General features: G+C 37.1%; 1 protein-coding gene across 1 annotated transcript in view; it reads left to right on the forward strand.

The window, feature by feature from the left end:
* Positions 1–21285, forward strand: part of LOC150085274 (lachesin-like) — a 254422-nt gene that overhangs the window by 145338 nt on the left and 87799 nt on the right. The window contains exon 4 of the mRNA XM_090373122.1: positions 3641–3796. Coding sequence (XP_090229248.1) covers positions 3641–3796 — 156 coding nt within the window. The remainder of the gene's footprint in view (positions 1–3640; positions 3797–21285) is intronic.

Genomic DNA, 21285 nt, shown 5'->3' on the forward strand with positions numbered 1-21285 from the left:
TTTAGTCTAGATGATCTTATTCTACCTAAAAATTTCCTTTGTTCTTGGACACGTCTTAATACTTCCGCATTTGACACTTTTTCAGTCCATTTAATTTTTTCCATCCTGCGCCAGCACCAATCTCCAGCGAACTGACTGTGCTGCTACACGTACCCAGGGTTGTTTCGGTTTCATCTTTAGCTCTACACTAGGATCTTACGAGAATCCAAATGCGGGAATTAGACTCGGGCAAATCCGTCTGAGATACATTTTCAGATTCTTCACTGCGATAATCGGCAGGTGTGTTGTATGGATGATTGTCCAGTAGACTCCCAAAGGAATCTGACCCGCCTTTTGTAAACGTCAGGTTGAGCAGAGTCTCGAATTGAGACAGTACGAGCTCCATTGGGACTGGCCCACCTTCCCGTGGTGTGGACGAGTACCCAGAATCGTCTCCTCAAGTGATTGATGCTTCTGGGTAGCCAAGTGGCCAGAACAACACAACAACAGAACACACACACATAATATACACAAACTTACATTACTCGCATATCTGGCCCTTTCGGAGTGGCACTGTTCTTTACAGAGATACGAGGAGGAGTTGAACTGACTTTCGAGGAGCCGCCCTTTACAGTGTAGTCTGAACGAAACAAAAGCCAATATTTTATGGAAATCTTCTGTTCTAATTCTAAGTAATCAGTCCTGTAATTCTTGAGATAAATGTATACTTATTTACGCATTAATGGATAAAAAAGTACGATGTACACAGTTCAGTAAAAGTGTAACGCGAGTATCCTTCTGGGAGAGGGCGCTACAGAAGCATAGAAGAACCTTGAAAGTCCAAAGTACCACTTTAGACGAATGGATGCCTGCAAAAATTTTCTTCAAACAGCTGACAAAGCTCACCAAGACCACGCTGATCGCATTCTTCGATCTATAAGGAATTCGTTCCAGAAGGATTTGGAACTAATTCTTTATAGAATTCGTTCCAGTTTGGTTGGCGGCTGTTGCATGACAATGCACCTTCTGAACGTGCAAACGTGTCTCTCTCTCTCTCTTTCTCTCTCTCCATACACGTACCTATATATATATATATATATATATATATATATATATATATATATATATATATATATATATATATATATCCATCCATCTATGCATAGATCGAGATGCATAAATCAGATGAGAGGAATCGAATATCATGCAAAAATAAGACTGCACCTGGAGATTGTAGATACAGCAAATGAATTCAAGATTTAATATTGCCTCATTAAGAATGTAGCATGTATAAAGTAGTTCATATTTTCTCGACAACATCTGCATTGCCCGAAGTGAATAAAAGACCCGAGATTTAATTCGATGCTTGTTAAATTCGAAGTGAAATTATTTATGCAAATCAGTTCTAAAATATTTACTAATTAACGAACAGCTTTATCAGATTAAGAGACATTAATCTGTGGTGATTACTTCTCATTCTCTTTTAATGATGCTTTATTCTTGGATAGCTTGTTGATCTTGTAATTTTCTGGCATTGGTATGTACAAAACGAGATTTGATTTGATGATTTAATGCGCAACAGGTGTTGGGTAACCCTGATGTGTGTTTTTTTTTTTTTTTTAATATTATGAAAAAAAAAACGTTCACTGATTTTGGAATCTTATTTTTGAACAGGTGTAAACTTGAGTTGCATCTGTGGGTACTCAACTGGAAGCTGATCTAGTTTTCATCTCAAGATTTTAATGGATGAGTGTCTGACTCTCGATGGTGAGGTCACTGAATGAAATCATATTTTTAAGCGGATTAAATTTGAATTTTTTCATTACAACATGTCCACTCAACCAGATTTTATCCGTTTCCCAGAACTCAATGATCATGGGACGATTAGATTGCTTTAGATGCACCATTTTCCAGTGATGTAAACATCTGTAAACATTATAACAAGTTTATTGACCTAGTTGGGTTATGCGTTAAGAAATTATCATATGTTAATTCATTCTGTCATTAATACTTTGAAAAAAAAATTAAGTGCTATTTTGTTTATCTTTTTTAATAACGAAAGAGAATAACAGAAAGAAAGACACCTAAAATACAAAGCTCTAGAATAAATAAAATATAAAATGGTTAATAGAAAAAAATGCTGAAATTAATGGAATGCAGAAATAATGATTAGGAGAGAAAAGAAAAAAGAAAGAACGAGAAAATGGAAGAGAAAAAGAAAAAAACAGATAAATACAGCGAGAGAGAGAAAGAAAGTGTGTGCGACAGAAAGAAAAACAGAGATAAATTAAATGCGTGCGAGAAAGAGAGATAGTGTGTGTGTGTGTGTGTGTGTGTGTGTGTGTGTGTGTGTGTGTGTGTGTGTGTGAGAGAGACGAGAATAGACACGAAAATAAGAGGGAAGGGGGAAGAGAAGAAATAACGACAAAGTAAGAAAGGAAAAGAAAAAAAAGAGGTAATAAACAAAGATCGAGCGAAACAAAGAAAGAGAATAAGAAAGAGAAGGAAGAAAGAAAGAAATAAAAGAGAAAGAGAAGACCGACGTACACAGACAGAAAAGAGAGAGAAATAAAGAAAGGGAAAGACAAAAAGACAAAAGGGAGAAACATAGACATATAAAAAAGAAAAAGAATTTGTGTACATGAGAGAGAGACAGAGCAAGAAAGAAACGAAGAAAGAGCGAGACAAAGGGAGAGAGAGAGACAGAGCAAGAAAGAAATGAAGAAAGAGCGAGACGAAGGGAAAGAAAGAGAGAGCGAGCGAGAGAGAAATAAACAGAGCAAGGGAGGGGTAAAGAAAGAGATGAAATAAAAAAGAGAAACAAAGAAAAAGAGCGAGAAAAAATGAGAAAAATAAAGAGGAATACACAGATTCAGACAGAAAAGAGAGAGTAAAGGAAGCGAATGAGATACAAAGAAAAGAGACAGACGTAGGAAGAGAGAGAGAGAGAGAGAGAGAGAGAGAGAGAGAGAGAGAGAGAGAGAGAGAGAGAGAGAAACGAGAAAAGATTGAAGGAAAGAGAAAGAGAAACTAGAGAAAGACAGAGAGACAGGTAAAGAAAGTTTGTGTGTGTGAGAGAGTTAGCAGCAAAGAGAGAAAGACAAATGGGGTTAGAAAAAAAAAGAGAGATAAGGAGAGAGAGAGAGAGAGAGCGAGAGAGAGCGGAAAAAGAGAGTTAAAGAAAAAAGAGAGACAGAGAAGATAAAGAAAAAAAGGGGAAAAACAAAGGACGAGCGAGACAAAACACAGGGAAAAAGACAGAAAGAAAATGTGTAAAGAGAAAGAAAAGACAGATAGATGTGAAAATACTATTGATGTGTGAGAGAAAGAAAGAAAGACAAAAAAGTAACAAAAGAGAGAAATGTAGAGAGAGAGAGAGAGAGAGAGAGGGGGGGGGGTAAAGATTCTCTGTGTGTGGGGGGGAGGACAGAGGAAATAGGGAGAAAGCGAGACAAAGGGGAGAGAGAGAGAGAGAGAGAGAGAGAGAGAGAAAGAAAGAGGGGGGGGGTAAGGCGCTGTGAATTTGTAATGGCTCCGCGTGTGCCGTCCTTGCACGTGTTTTGATAGCGGGTGTCTATCTTGGACGAGCAGGTGGCACCGCGGAGAACTGTAAACATTCGTTCGACACTGAATAGCTGTTTCTCTCTTCTCACCATTCCAGTGCCTCCGGAGTTCGTGCACGACATGGCAACCAGGAACCTGACGGTGCAAGAAAACGCCAACGTCACTCTCACGTGCAGGGCGACCGGCAACCCCATGCCAAAGATTAAATGGCGGAGAGAGGACGATCAGCCCATCTCCATAGGAACGGAACAAGGTTAGAAGTTTTAATATTTACACTTATAGATTAGAACACATCACCATGGTAACTCTTTCCCACTAATTGGCCCGACGATGCTTTTGTTTCTTCTGATAGCTCGAATTACCGCACGACTCAGTGCTGGGAAACACAAATATTCGCAATAAGTGCTCTCGCTTTTTAACGAACTCTTCCGTTTTCACTTGGGCCACATAACCGATGGTCCTGAATGATGAGTGGCAATTCATTTTTCTTTTAACAACATTACACACCATCCTAAGCTGCAGTAACTGCCCATTAGGTGGCGCCATGTATATTTATACCTGTCTCTTGTGTAGCGAATACCAATTATTCAAATCAGAGAAAAAACTATCTTATATTTGCAGCTTCGCTAGCGTTTAAATATTTTACTGAATACTTAGACCAAGCAGAAGTTACCTAATCTATTTATAATCCAAATCCTCTTTTCGTACAATCTTGAATTATGTAGTAGTTTCACTGTGGCTGTAATTGGTTAGTTGTCTACCCGTGGGTGGGCGACACTTCGTGTTTAAAATCGTGACAGGACACTCATACTTAATTATATTCCACGATTCACCCTCTTCGAAGCGCTGGTTGGAAAACGCTGGCATACCCTAGCAAACCTTGTTTTCATGCCTTATCTAATATTCAGGCAATCGCTGAATTTAATAAGGGACTACAGCAATATGGCGTATTTACTTTTCCAGTTTCCATATAAAAAGCTTTCTCTTTTTTATGACGGATTCCATTCATTAACTGATTAAACTCGAAAAGTAAAGGCACAGCAAAAATTGATGAACTAACTTTGAGGTTAGATTGGGTGAGAAAGTGGCACGTTATCTGTGTAACCATTGGGAACCCCCCCCCCCACAGTTGGTAAGATCTCCGTCCTCCCCATACCAGGTGGAAAAGACCTGAGTTCGGATTCCGTCGATGACGTGAGGAACTTTAATGGGCTTATTTTCACTCCGCGGCCGAGTTAGTCGGTCTCATGTATAGATAACCACCCTGCATAAAGTTACAGTTTTAATATTGTCCCACTCTGAAATAACTATCTACAGACGATCTTGCAAAGCATGAAAGGTCTGCGACTGTGAATGATGCGATTTCACATCTAACTGTTATCTTTGGATTACCGTGAATCTTTCCATCATATATGACCGAATTTTCTGCGGCCCAGTAACTTGCAGTTGTCTCTTAACAAAGCCGCCAACGTGAAACACAGCCTCTTCACTCTAAAGAATGTTATGAAACGGCTCTGGCTATTCTTCATTCCACCACAACATAATTTCTGAAAATTTCATCCTTCGCAGTCATCAGAAAATATTTGCTGAAGGTAATGTTGCTTCTATGGCCTGAAAGACAGCTCTAAGTACAGTATTAGAGTGGCAAATGAGGCAGTAAAGCAAGCTTATTAAGCATCAGCCAAAAAAATCCCTACAGACTTCATCTGTCTATCCCTCTAATAATTTGTCTAGTTCGTCCTTGAATAAATTCTATTCAAACTACTAACGTGCACAACAAATGGGAGTTTGTTTCAACAACAATAAGCACCCGCTGGCTGAAAGAAAATTTCCGCACACCTATCCACCAACCATCCTCCCCCTCACATTTGTAGTCTGAGAAAAAGGAATAATGCCTTAAGCATTATGCTTGATCAATTCATTCAAGGCCTCAAACACCTTAATCAGGTTTCCTCGCAGGTAACTAGTCTCCAGACGTTGCAATTTGCAAAATTGAAGCCTTTTGTGGTAAGACAAAGAAATACCATCCTTTTGTTTCCATCACCAATCTCGTTGCTCTTCTGTGTACCCTTTCAGCAGATTTACATCCTTCTTAAAATGAGGCCTCCAGACCTATATAAAGTATTCAAATTAAGCCTCTAGACCTGTATAAAGTATTCAAATGAGTCCTAATCATTGCCTTGTACAATGAGATAATGATCCCCTTATTCTTGCTAGCAAAGTTCCTATATATCATTGACAAAACTTCATGAGCTGTCCTGGCAGCCTGTCTGCACTGCTCGGAGAACTTTATACCTGACTGCACAATTACCCCAGGTATTTTTTACTTTCTGTTACTCTGAGTGTAGTACCACTCGGTACATTTATCGGCAATTACTGCAACTGATATACAGCATCTTGCATTTGTCAATATTAAACTTAAACTGACATTTCTCAACCGATCTACCTAATTTTTCTAGACCTAATGTTTGTTGTAATGGTTTACCATGGTTACTATCAGTAACCACTCTGCAACCTCTGTATCATCTGCAAACTTAGATATTAAGCCTGAGATATGAGGCTTAATATCTAAAAAAACGCAGTTTCTGTGGTAAAAACCTTGCTATCTATGCCTGAGACCGACTAACTCAGCCACGGAGTGAAAAAAGTCCATTAAAGTTCCTCGCGTCATCGACGGGATTCGAACCCGGCCTTTTCCACCCAGTGTGGGGGGGACGCTGACAATACCACTGTGCTACCGCACAGACTATGGAAAACAACAACTGGCCTAGCACTGAATTCTGGTGGACATCAATTACATTAGTCCATGAAGAGCGGTGTCCATTAATAACCACTCTCTGCCTTCGCCCACTCAACTGTCCCTTTATCCATAGCAATAACTTGCCTTTAATTCCAATGTATATAGCAGTCTTTTATATGCAACAGTAGCAAATGCTTTCCTGAAATCCAAGTACTGTATATTATACAAAAATTATTTTTTGCATCCAGTTCCTTTGTTACTGCATCGTAGTATCCACTCAATTTGGTCAGACAAGATGTTTCTGCAGTATAATTGTATTCTTTCTAGATGGTCATACATTACGTCTTTAATCACCGACTCCATTATTTTCACTGGAACAAAAGTTAAGCTAACAGGTCTGTAATTACTCATGTCACCTCTTGATTCTCCTTTGTGAATTGGGACTACATTAGCACATCTATAGTCCATAGGGGCTTCCTTTGAATCCAAAGATGCTCTCATAGTTATGGCTAAGGGTTTGCTTACCACGGTTGCTGCTTCTCTTGATATAACTGATTAGATCCCATCCACCCCAGGTACCTTTTTTATGTTTAGATTCAACAGTATCTCTTCCTCATTCCTTTCAGTTATCACAAAATCATTTAGTTCCCTATTACAGTTTGATGAACTTCTGACATCCCCTTCCATAAAAAATACATCATGTATAGATGAAAAATACCTATTCAGTTGATCAGCAACCTGAGCAGGATCATCAACAGTTAATCCGTCGATATCAAGTGGAACAATATGATTTAACCTCTTTCTTCTAATGTTTATATATGTAAAGAAGTTTTCGTTGATTTTGTTTGCCAGAGACTTCTCACAATCTACCTTAGTTTTCCTAACCTCCTTTGTGATTTGATTGCTGACTATTTTCTATCTACCATAGGCTTTTGTATCACCTGATCATTTTTATGTACCCCATGCATTTTGATTCTCTGCCACAAGTCTCATCAGTTCATATGATATCCATTTAGGTCTAAGCATTGAACAGTATTTCTTAGTTGGTATGAAAAGCCTAGTATTAGCTTCTAGGATTACATCGCTGAATGCTTCCTGTTTAGACTTTGCTGTTGGTTAACGTCATGATGAACTGCATAGAATTTAGAAACTGTCTGAGACCACTGTAGTCATCCTTAAAGCAAAAGCCCTCCCCTTCTGTAGAAAACAGTCATCCAATAAATCCAAAAAAAAGTCTTGCTAGTGTGTGAGTAACCAAGCCACAAGTCCAGTCAATATCTGGAAAGTGAAAATCCCACATTATAACATATTCTGACTTACTGGGCATTCTGAGGATGGTCACAACTGCCTAACGGCAGAATCCAATTTCACGAGCTCCTTCACGCTCGGCTCCTTGAGAGCATCTCAGTCACTGTCTCAATGTTGTCTGCAGTCCGCGAGGTTGATGAATGGCCTTCCTCTCCGCTTCTTATCGGTGACACAGTCTGTTGCCATTAACTTCTTATAGCAATTTTTTTATTGTTTTCGCTTCTAGTGTTGCATGGATTCCATGTTCAACCTTCACCATCTTTGGAATCTTATAAAGGATTCCTCGTAGCGATCTCAATTTTGTCCCTCTTTTACACATCAAAAGTGGAGGCACGACTCACCTGCAAAGGAAACGTCAAGAAACAATGAATCGTTTAACATAAAAATAGGTTAAAAATAAGAAATTGCAATAATTTAAAAAAGGGAGTTATTTATTATAAAACCTGTAGAATGAACTTTGTGGAAAGATAAAAGTAATATTTTGTGTTTACTGTAATTTCTTTTTTGTGAAAAAAGTTTTTCTTTAAACAAAAAAATATGTCAATACATATTTAATACACAGTTTTATAAAAACAGTTTAAATATCTTCTCTAAAATAAATATATATTTATTAGCACAAACCGGAAATGCACTATGCTATTATAGCAGCGCCCTCTGGAAGAGATTTTACGTATAACATCCAAATTTTCAGTGAACCATTTCTGTTTGAGTCACTTTTAATATAGTAATATTGTTATCAGTCTTAACTATTGCTAATCCTTTAATATTTATTAAAATTCTGTTAAATTATTAAATAATTATTAGTAGTATAATTTAGGTTAATTTATTTTCAAAGATTCAATCGAATGACACTTAAGGATTTGGGTTATGATTTCTTTCTGTTTTTTTATTTTCTTTCAACACATTTTCTCTCCAAAAATTTAGTATTTAATTATTAGTAGTATTTATGTATAAAATTATTAGTATTTATGTATAAAATAATAAAGAAAGCTTTATTAATAAAGCTTTCTTTATTATTTTATACATAAATATTTCGCTCTTAGTTAACTAAAACTTATTTTTAACAAAAATACAAGAAACTGTTCGCAAACAGGAAATTTCTGTACGCAGAGTGCACGCATGCGCTTTGATTACCAAAGTTGATTCCACGAAATTAAAGATTTATTCCCTACTTATTTTAAATAAAAAATAATTAATTGGTGTCTGGTACATGTCATTTTATAAAAAAAAAGGAAATTGTTGAAAATGAAAAATAATTGAAGTTTGAATATCTTTTATAATAATAAATAAATGTGAATTTTACGAAATGTAAAATGTAATATATAATCGCATGGCGCCATCTGGGGGAGATTTTGCATTACTAAATTCGAGTTCAGCTTCTTATTCATTATTTATCATAGACTTTTTTATATTAATTTTAATCTTAATAAATAAATACTTAATCTTAATCTTATTATTAGTTAATTTTATTAAAATTCTATAAATGATTTTATAGAAGTTTAACTAATATAAAATGAATAAATAACAATTAATAATTTTAGAATTATTTTAATTAAATGAATCTTTTATAATAATATTAACTGTTTCTTGACTCATTGTTTACAACTAGGCGTACAAAGCACGCATGGATTTAATTGCTGAAACTGTTTTCACTGAATAGAACACGTACTAAGAGAAAGAACCTACTAATGGCACCCATCTAATAATAAAGCAAACAAAAGAAAGCAAATAGCGAGCACGGAATAGGACAGTTTTTTAAAGAAAAGAAATTCGTTCTCAGTACCATGTTTCTAGTAATGCGAAGTTGGAACGAGCCTTTTGGATGTTCTGTTCTTAGCTTAGAGGTCCCAAGGAAGTTGGTCCGTAGAAGTTGCAAAAGTATCTGTTCTCCCGATGCGCTAGTAATTACCTCATGTTTGTAAGGATGCTGGAAACAGCAAGGGAAGCTATCTCATTAACACAGCCTGAGAATACTTATTTTTCTTCTCTGCCACAGACCTGACAGGCTTTAGTTAAACACAAATGAGTCTTTGGAGAGAATAAGGGTAAAGCTAATTTGTTGCCGAATATGCGTGTTGGTGTGTGTGGTTGCAGGCTGAAGGTTTGTGCAATTTTTTTTTATTCCCATTTTACGGTAAATAGACAGGAAGTGACTCAAAGCTAATCATCTCCGTTGCAGATAGAAAATTAACAATCTGACAAGTTTTCAAGCGGTGCATTAGCGAAGACAGTTAAATCACCCTGTGTAGCTTGGCAGGTTACATTAACAGGCACCGGGTTATTACAAGTTAATTATCAAGCTCTGCCCAACGTTAGATGCTGCCTGATATTTCTGCTGAAGACGTTCTACAAACGTACTTAGAAAACAGCTTTTCAGCAGCACGTAATATAAATAATAATTGAGTCTAATACGCTGGCTTTTTTTTTTTTTATCTTAGATCTAGATATGAGTCTGCTTATTTGTGACAGACGTCGACAAGATCAGGCTGGATTTTCGTTTTGATTTTCTGTTTATCTCTGTGATGGAGAGTTGGTGTTTGTACAGTCTTAGAGTCACCTTATTAAATGATAAAGCCATTTAAAGAGTTGTTATATTTTTTCCCCTGCTTACTTACAAAAGGCAGCATGTTGGCGAAATTAAAGCCAGTATTAGTTTTCTGATGGTGGATTTTAAGAGGACATAAACAGAAAGATTGGTGTAGTGACGTTGGATTAGTTGTTTACTTACATTTTGGAGTAAAAATTCTCCCTTTTATATTCTTCTGAGAAGAAGAAACAGTTTCGTTTCCTAGAGAAAATAATTTATGGGTACTTACTGAAAAGTCGATAATTAATTCTAGGGTCATATACTATTTCTTTGATAATAGATATATATTCTGAAGACCTCCAGAGAAGGAAAATAAAAAGCATATGGTGAATTTGCATTTATTTATGAAGTGTTCCTTCAACCACATGTTTTTATGGTACTGATATGTTTGACCGCATTGTGAATTTATGGATTATGTGATGTTCTCTAGACGCACTGAAAAAATAGTCTAATTAGAGGTTTAACAGAAAAACGTAACCTAGAAAAGCGTATACAATTTTTTTAGTATGTTCAAGATGACTCTGCCATGATACCACGCAATAATTATAAATCTATAAATCACTAATCAGAAACTACGTGATCACGTAATTTCCTATTCTCTATATGTCCAGAAAAATTAAATAAAAGGGTTATTTTAATAAATTTCCATTTACTGATTAATACAGTGAAGATATCAGATACCAGATTGAAGTTTCATTTCATTATTTAAATAATTTTTATTAAAATTATTGCATATTGAATGAGGCAGAAGAGTTGCTTAATTTTTGTTGCTGGAAACCTTCCACAGCAGCTGAATCTAAGCGTACAGAAGTAATCTAACAGCAGTACAGAGAGCATTTCGTAATGTTTGTTTCTTTTTGTAGTGATGTAATTCAGTAGAGACTTTGAAAAGTTCAGAGCAGTGGATGGCTGTTGGTAGGATGATAGTAGAACAGTCGCAAGCTGAGGTGGCCAGAGACTTAAACGGTCTAAGAATGGTAATTTCAAGGTTATAGAAACAATGTCAGAAGAGAGGAGAGATGTCTAGAGGACGAGTTGAAGGTCTGCTGAGAGCTACTACATTCCAACATAGCTGCTATGTTTAAGGTTTTTCAGAGGTGCTAAAGTACCAAAATTCACTTTAATGGACGATAATACTCTTCCATATACAGTTCCGAATCAGCAATTTCTTCAATTTCCAGATCTCGAGTACGAACATCTGGCTGGCCTCATGAATTGTAATCTCACTCGAATTAGATCACGAATTCGTGAAAATACAAGCTTCTTTTCAAACTAAATATAACTTTTATAATATTACACATCAACAAAAGATCAATATATGGATCAAAAAATTACTTATTGTTATATTATGATAATTAAAAAGGTCGAGCCTAAATGAAAACTAAACTATATTTCTTCTTCTTTTTAATAAGTTTGGTTTCACCAATGCGAAGGGCGTTCAAAATGTCATCTACTTAGGTAACAAAGAAGCAATATAGCTCATGTTTAACTCTTTCTCAATATATATATTTCCCATGAGTTCACTGCATCCACTCAATTTTGGGGGAGAAAAGAAAAGGACATACCTGAAGAAAAAAAAAGTCTGTTCCGGTTTCTCTCAGCAGCAATTGCTTTATGGGATGTGTGGCAGGACATTGTCATGAAGGAGCATGTCACCTCATGACAATTTCCATCTTCTCTGTTTTTTTATGGCCTATCTTAAATTTAAGAGCACAACAACATAGGCATCTGAAGTGATTGCTTTCTTATATGGCATGTAGTCTATCAAAAGAATTCTTTCTGTATCTCAAAAAATGGTGGTCTTTGTTTTCCCGGCATAGGGTTGAGTTCTGGGTTTTTTAGGCGATGATGACGCATGGGGTTTCTATTGCATGGACTCTTTTTTGTTTCCGGATCCCAGTGATGAATCTAAATTTCATCAGCAGTTAAAATTCTTGAACGAAACAAGATCTGCATGATGTAGATGTAAGTTTTCCTCATAAATTTGAACTTTGCAATATATCTTTTTGATAGCTTTCAAACACGTGTGAAAAAATAATTTTTAAAACTTAAAAAGTAACATTTAATATGGTAGGGATTAAAATCTTGTTGTGCGAAACAGTCACTTGGCTCTCTTCATTATCTTCTCAATAAGTCACTTGGCTTTCTTCATTATCTTCTCCTTTGTGGCAGTTGGTATAGTCTTTGCTAGCCTTGCAAGCAGTTAGCGACCAAACCGTCAAGGGTAAATGTCTTATTTTAAGAATGTTACTTCCAACAGCCATCTTGCATTCTGACACTCTGTTTACCGAACAGTGCGAAGCATTTGCGCCCTTCCCTCTCTCTCTCTCTCTCTCTCTCTCTCTGAGGGTTTCAATTATTTATTTTCCACTAGCAGTTTGGTCGAAGCGAGGGTGTAGATCTTAGTGGAAAGATACTCCTTTTGCTTTGCTACCAACAATTGTGTTAGAAGTCTGAGTGGGTGTACAAGGAACAAATGTCAAGGTTGGGCTACTTTAATTGGTTTTGGCTGACCAGAATGGGCCGTGTCAGATGTGCGCCAGAGGAAGGCAGAAAGTTTATATGAGACCCGAATATAAGGCTGCTCTCCTTACATAATTCACTAAGTAAGAGCAAATGTCCTTTTTCTTTTTGGAGATACGAGAATAAAACCATCCGACACAGCAAAATACGGCTGAGGTGTTATGTGTGACCTCTTGTTTTCCGTAACTGGGGAATCTTATATTTATAATGCATTACGCACGTAGCATATCCGCCCAAACGACGCTGTTTCTCTCATAAAACAGCCGCTTCTGCCTCAGAGTAGTCTCTTTGATTCTGTATACATTGATTCTATGGCTTCTGCAACTTTTGGAAAAATGGCTTCTTTTGAAATTGCTAAATGCGATGACTAGCGGATGGGGGACAACAGTGATGGAGTGCTTCGCAAGAAATTCTTGAATGAAGAGTGCCGAGTGTTCAGGGGCCTTGTCATGATGAAAGTGTCAATTTCCTGCTGCATCATGCAATCGTCATAAAACTCTTTAGTAGTATTCCGGGTTCCTTGATTGATCATGCGGGACAAATCCATAATGAAAAATGACCCTGTGAGTCAAAAAATACGATAAGCATAATCTTTACATTTTATCAAGATTGTTTTGTTTTTCTGGGTCTTAAGAGAATATGGAGTTTTCCATTGAGAAGGCTGGTCCTTTGTTTCTGGGTCATAGGTAGTGCCTATCAGTTGGTACCGATGAATAACAGGTACTACCTATGATGTCACCATATGTGTGCTCCAGATTATTGCAACAGTTTAAATCTGTGTTCCCAAAACCATTTGAAAGAGCAAGATAATCCTCCTAATTTTAGAGCCATATACCCATGATTCTTCATCAGTAATGATGGAGGAAACAAATGGTGGGTCCGCAACAGCACGAAAATCTTGATATGCAAAAACTCGCCGCTCTCTGTGAGATTCATTAGTGAGGATACCAGCACAAATTTGGTGGAGCGTCACATTCTTAACTCTTGGCTTAACCGAACTTTTTGATCAAACCTCGCATTGTGCAATGTTAGTGAAGTAGTGCCGGTCCGACCATATTTGCTGCCATGTTCAAATTTCGATCGTGGGCTGTGTTTCGTCTGTAATCATTTGATAGCAGACTGTTCATCTATAAATTCAGGTATCTCTATTTCCGGTCGAACTGGGACGTCCAGTTCATGGTCTATCTCAGAGATTTCTTGTTTCTTCAGATCTTGTAAAATTTCCGGTCGAATTAGGGACGTCCAGTTCTTGGTCCATCTCAGAGATTTCTTGTTTCTTCAGATCTCGTAATAATGTTAATGAGGATTTATCTTGAACATGCAGATGGTTTACGTTACTGACTACAGATTGACTTAAGAGCTGAAAACAGGATTAAGTTTGAACAGGTCTGCGTTCGATTCCCATTGACAACTGGAGGAATTTCTGAAGTCCTTTTCAATCGAGGTAGATAGCGAAGGATATAGAGTTTTCCCGGTAAGTTATTCTGGGTTATTCAGCCTGCACAACATGCAAATCAGCCTGTGAATACGCACTTCTGCAGACATTATATATTTATGGTTATGAGGGCACGTTTGGGGAACATTAATACTCTAGAAATTTACTGCCCTGTGCAAATGCACGTGTAGCATCATCAGCGGGCCAGTCCTGATCATTTGGATTCGATTTATTTTGATTAAGCAGTAAGTGTTTTATTGAATAACTGGTCCTGTACCTCCTGAGTGAATAATTAGTTTCGAATTTCCTCCGAAATCTGTCTAACGTAAGTTCTACAATGCTGCGACATCTTGTCTGCGTTTCAACCTGACCATCCCTACTCCATCTGACATTTTTCTTGAAATAAGAGCCTTTCCCTGTACTGTGGAACGTTGCAAGATAGCTGGCATTACCCTAAAGAAAAAAAAGTTCGAATAATCCTTCCTCCCTACTGATTATATTCCAAACAGCAAGCCCAGAAACATATATAGCTATTGCAATCCTGCTCGGGAAAGTGCAGCAAATTCTCAGTAACCAATTACAGTGATACTATAAGATTAGTTCAAAATAAGATAGAAGCGGTGAATACTATGAAAGAGAAGTATGTTATAAATTCAGTTAAAAAAGGAAACTTAAGAAGGTTCAATTTTATTAAAATATCTAAATATATTTGGCTTTATTGAAATTATATAAAATTAGGAGGATTATCTTGTTCTTTCATGGGATTTTGGGGACACAGATTTATTCTATCATGGGTTGGAGATCAGTTCAAGTACATCGTTAGTCCCCACACCTTCTCACCGTCAGATCCTACCTCGGCACATTTTTGGAACAAGTTTTGCCCTACATTGGTGACTGTGTATCCAGATGGCACTGGACTCTATCAACAAGACAACGCCCGTGTCACAAAGCCCGCATTTTTCAGAAATAGTTTGAGGATCATGTACAAACATCGTGTGCTATCCTGGTCGCCAAATTCCTCAGATATCAATCCCATCGAACATTTGTGGGACGTGGTGGAAGTCAACCTTCGCCAGTCTACGCCAGTGCCTTGCTCCATTGCTGAACTCCTGGACGTTCTTCTGTCCAGTTGGGCTAGGATACTTGAGAACCTTCTGCGGTCTGGTGGATGCTACATTATGTGCAAGCAGTTATCACGTCATACCAATTACAAAAAAACAGGCTTCTTTGAAGATTATATAAACGCATCTTAAACATTGGACTGCCATTTAAACTAAATATTTTCGTTCTTCCCCCAACTAAATATTCCCCCAATGGCATTAGAATGTAGAATTGATGGAATGAGTTTTCGCTGTTCCCCTTAGCATAATGCCTTAGGAGTTGCATTTGTGGTTGTCCAGCTCAAACAGGAACAGTTGGCAACCCTACCTAAATAATAAAAATAAATAAATAATCAATTATTTATTGAAACAGTTTAAAATTAATGTATCCTATCTTTTGGCAACACAGTGTATATTCTATGGTTCTCGAATAATGAGCTCGATATATATGAGTATTATTCGCTGGCGATTTCAATTGATGACGTAATTTGGCTAGGAAATAATCTAATGAGCACAGCATCTCATTTCTCATTTGTCACGGGGGCAAACAAGTAGGCCTAATGAAACTTGAAACCGTATGTCTTTACTGGTGTTCCTATTCTATAGGATTACAGTGTATTCAATTACTCTGGCTTAAACTGGTAATCTCCATTGCAATATATTAGTCGGCTTACGAGACAGACTTCATAAATGACCATTGGAAACAGCGTTGTTTATCTTTTGCACACGCCACTATTATAATAAGCTGCTCCATTCACGGACTGTTTGCGTTCTACTGTCAGCGTACGATGCTCGTGCCCGAATCGCACTGCCATTTCAAGATAGCCGAAATCTGCGGGCCGCTTTTAAAAGCATCTTTTAAATCAACCAGCTTTTATGAAACCCCTGTGGCCTATAAAGAGGGGCAAAGTCGACCCTTAGGAAGAAAATGCGTTTGTACTTCGCCGATTGAGAAAGTTATTTGATATTTTGTTTTGTTTTTTAAGGAAATTGCAGTTGATGAAAGGCTTAGTGACTTAAAGTATTAATATTCTCCTTTAGAATTCTCCTTTGATAGGAGTTTTGCTTATTGGTTTTCTAAGTGCACATGGAGCTTCGATAATAAAAATTGTTTGTTTATCCCATTTATTATTTATTTATTTTTGAGAATTTTGTTCCAGTTTGCTCGTAAACCACACTTTTCCATTGCTGAAGAAAGATGCCTTATGTGACGTCACAGGTCACGTGATACACTATTTTGCAGACGAGAATTTATAAAATTAAAACCGAACAAGATCGTTTTTTTATTTATGTTCTATTTTTATTAAAATACTGAATACTGAAATTGAAATTTTTATGTTAACTTTTATTGTTTTTAAAATATAATTATTAATTAGAAATTCATTTAAACAACTTATGCAAGTGGGAGTGTGATTGGTAAATATAATAACTTAATGGTGGTGACGTCATATTACATGAAGTATACGTATTTCAGTATATTATGTAATGATAAATTTTAAAAACCGTTTTCTTAATGCAAAATACTTAATAAAACATTTTATGCTCTAATTTATATATAAATAGAGAATATATTTATTTTTATTTTGATTTTTATTTTGATTCTGTATTTAGATAATTTTTAGAAATATTTGCAAATAACTTATAAGCCGAAAATGGAAATAGTTTAAGCATAAATTAGGCGCATAATATAATTAAAATTAATCCAGTAATTTGGTATCCTATCTGTGTTTTATATTTTAACACCCCTAAATAGGGCATTTATATTTTGAGCACGAAAGCTAGGATTGATTCATAGTTTAGCTCCGAGATGGCGCCACTAGGCAGTGTAGTTTCTTCTTTCATTTTGCACTAGGCGAAATGCTACATATCTCTTGAAAAATAGATTACAAATTTAATGATGAAGTTATCTCTCCCTCGCTCTCTCTCTTTGTTCAAAAAATATATAAAAAAAAAACAGAAAGCTCGAGTATGAGAGGAATATAGACTTTCTTCTTCCTTTTTTTTTTTCGTTTTTTTAGAAATGAATTCTTTTCTTCATCAGATGGTCGACGGTTATAAGTGAAATTCCTTCTCCTGTTATTTCTAACCTAACAAAAACATATTCAATCAAATTGTTTTTCACCAAAGCGAGAACTGGAAAGAGAGAGAGAGAGAGAGAGAGAGAGAGAGAGAGAGAGAGAGAGAGAGAGAGGTAGTTGGGGTATGTTCTCAAAGTCCAATTAAAGAATGTACCCGTTGGTTTCACCATAACTAGCAGCGTCCAAATTTTTTTTGGACAGAAGCAATTACTAATAATTTGAAACTGTCTTTTTTCTATTCCAAAAATACTATCGCACCTATTTGTCAATAGACAAAAATAGATAGATGAAACCGATTAATATACACTGAGTGGACAGAAATCATGGGATACCTAACTAGTAGCCCAGCTTTTGCCCGGATAAGGGCAGTCACACGATGACGCATTGAGTCCACTATGTCATCAAATCGTTCCACAGGTATTTCCATCCATGCTTGCTTCACCGCTGTCCATAATTCCGTCGCATTCCTCGGTGGAGGATCCAAAGCTCGAACGGACCATTCCACAGCATCCCAAAGATGCTCCACAGGGTTCGTGTCCGATGAACGGGGAGGCCATTCCATAGTAGTAAAATCTGCAGAATGCTCTGTGGGAAGGCGCATTGTCCTGCTGGAAGAGTCCATTGCCCAGTGGGTGCACGATGAACATGAAAGGATGTAGATTGTCTGCAAGGATGGACACGTAACCTGGACCGTTACGTGTAACGGTCCAGGTTACGTGTTGGGACCTCTAGACGTACCTGAGGTCCCAACATGTGCCAGTTGAGCACACCCAGATCATTACCGACTTTTCACCTGCCTGAACAGTTCCTTGTTGACATGACGGGTGCATAGCTTCGTGCGTTTCAGCCAGATACGCACACTCCCGCCCACTCGAAATAACTGGAAACGGGACTCATCGGACCAGGAGACCCGTCTCCAATCATCCAAAGTCCAGTGCCGATGTTCTTTCGCCCAGTTGAGGCGTAGAGTCCTGTGTCGTGGTGTTAGCAATGGGACTCTGGTGGGTCGGCGGCTCCCATAACCTATTGCGGCTAATGATCACCTGATGGTCTTGGTGGAGACGTTTCCGGCACCTCCTTCGTTGAAGTCGGTGGTGATTTGTACCACTGTCGTTCTCTGGTTGGCTGAAACAATGCGAGACAGACGTCGACAGCGAAGTTCATCCACCACCTTTCTCTGCCGACAGCGCTGTCCACGATGAGATGTTATTCCGGAAATAGCGTATTCCCGATACAATCTTTATACTAACGAACGGGGATAGTGCAATTTCTCTACCTCCTCCGCGATAGAGTGACCCACGCGTCGGGCACCCACTATCATCCCTTTTTTGATGGTAATTTGATGTCAGTATGACATCAAATTACCATCTACGTGAATGCAGTGATGCAGTGTACCTATATAACTGCCTAGCGCTGGGTTCGTCCACTAGCAAGAGGGGTGACAGCGTCGCGTTGCCTAGGAACTAGGTCTCCCATGAATTCTGTCTTTTCAGTGCATTATTAAAATGAGAAATTAATGGAAGCAAACTTTATGTAGCATTTGCGTTCTCTACGTTTATATCGTCTACTTCTTTCAAACATTTATCCAGTCACTCTTTAAATCGATAGCTTTCTGCCTCTACAAGTCTAAGTGGTAACTTGTTCCAGGAGTTCATTCATCTTTGACTACATGCAAATGTTCCTACATTCATCTGTTATTATGTTTCCTTAATTTGAATATACACTGAGTTCGCTTTGTATTAGCAACACAGACCTAATACCTCATTGGGCTATATTTTGCCAGTGACACAGCCCATATAATCTTGACGTGGGCTCCATAAATTGTTGCTAGGTGTCCTGCGGTAGTGTGACCCATGCGTTGCACAATGTATCCAATAAATCCGCATATTGAGGGTGGATGGCGATTGCATCGACTGTCCTTTTCCAGTAGTTCCCAAACATGCTCAGTCGGATTGACATCGAATGATTTGAGCTGCCATGGGAGGAAGCGAAGTCAGTTAGAAACTTGCTAGGTCTTGTGGCATTCCTTGGTTATAGACGCTGGATTTGTTTGGACACATTTTCATCACGGATAGGGAGTATACTTGGTCGGCGACGATAGACAGACTGGCGTTCCCATCGAGCCCTTGATTTACTGTGATTAGCGGACCTAGGGCCTGCCACGAAAACAATCTCTAAATCATAACACCACCGCCTCCAGTCTGCCGCACAATAACAGTGCATCCAAGTGCCATGGCCTCATATTACTTTCTCCAGATGCGGATATGCCCATCAACATGATAGAGTTGGGATTCATCAGAGCAGGATACAGATTTCCAATTGGTGGTTGGCCAGTGCTGGTGCTGACGTGTCCATGTGAGGCGCAGTTCCTTCTGTCTCGAAGAGACCATGAGTACCCATGACAACCGTCATCTGTCATAGCCTATACTAGCTAATGTCCAGCTTATATTCCATGCTGATATTAGCGTTGCTATGCCTGTGTTGCACTGGGTGGTTAGCTGGGCCACTGTACGACGTCGTTGTTGCATTAAGAGAGGAGATATATGATGCTCACCACGGAAGTCGACCGTGGTGACCAATCGTGGCTGTCCCACGTGTGACTTTTAACTGATGATTCGACCGCTATTGAGCCAGGTACAATAGACTCGTGACACCACAGAACAGGAGCACTTAAACCTGTTGGCTCTTGCCGAGACTATGGCACTTGCACATCATTGTCTCCACAATCATATTAAGATCCCATTAACTGAGACAAAAATAAAATAAAAAATGAAAAAGTTGTAAATTAACTTTTGGACAGCAGTGTACTTTATTAAGACCATAATTCTTGAAAGAAAATAAATAAAATAATAAAAAAGAGCTGTAATTTAACTTTTGGATAGCAGTGTACTTTATTAAGATTTGATTTCTTGAAAAAAAAAATTAATTAATTAATTAAAAAATGAAGAAGTTTTAAATTAATTTTGGACAATAAGATACTTCATTGAGACTCGATTTCTTTAAAGAAAATAAATAAATAAAATATATATAAATAAAAGTTGTCATTTAAATTTTGAACAGTAGTGTACTTTATTAAGATCCGATTTCTTGAAAAAAAATAAAAAATAAATAAAAAAGGTTGTAACTTAACTTTTGGATAACAGTGCATTTCATTAAGATCTGATTCCTTGAAAAAAATTCAATAAAATTTTTAAAAAAGTTATAAATTATTATTTTTTTTGGACAGCAGTGTACTTTATTAGGATCCGATTTCCTGAAAAAATAAGCAATTAAAATAAACCATAAAAAATGTAATTTAGCATTGTACTTTATTAAGATCCGATTCCTTAAAAAAATCCATAAAATAAATAAAAAAGTTTTCATTTATTTTTAAGGATATCGGATCCCAAAAGTTAAATTACATAAAGTTGTAATTTAACTTTTGTACAGCAGTGTACTTTTTTAAGATCCGATTTCTTTGCAAGAACACTTATCAAATTCTTGTTAAACGACTTTTCATTCTATCAAACAACTTCCTACTTAAAACATTTATTAAAAAAATTAATTTATTTGTCCACATAAAAGAAAGAGAATTGTCTTAAAAGAAGCTACGTCCAAACATAACTGAATTAACTTCTCCAATTTCTTAAAATATTTTTCTTGTAATTCTCTCCTTTCATTTACTCACTTTTCTTTCTCTCATTTCCGCCTTATAAAAAAGGAAAAATTAAGACAGAACGAATCAGATGCAAAAAAAAAACAAACAAATAAAACGTGCTCTTAAACAAATTCAGATTTCTCAAGATTTATGTGGATTGGTTTCTTATTTATTTATTTTTTTTTCTTTTAAATTCCTCATCCGTATTCTCCTCTTCTCGCCGATTTCCGATGTTCAATTTATTCGCATTCATTATCTCTTAATTACGCCAGAGCGAGAGAAAAAGATAGGCGTATAATTAATTTCAAAGCGAGCATAAATATTCATGCAATCT

Source organism: Mastigoproctus giganteus, chromosome 5, assembly GCF_048544385.1.
Source record: "Mastigoproctus giganteus isolate SK-2022 chromosome 5, ASM4854438v1, whole genome shotgun sequence".
NCBI lineage: Eukaryota > Metazoa > Arthropoda > Arachnida > Uropygi > Thelyphonidae > Mastigoproctus > Mastigoproctus giganteus.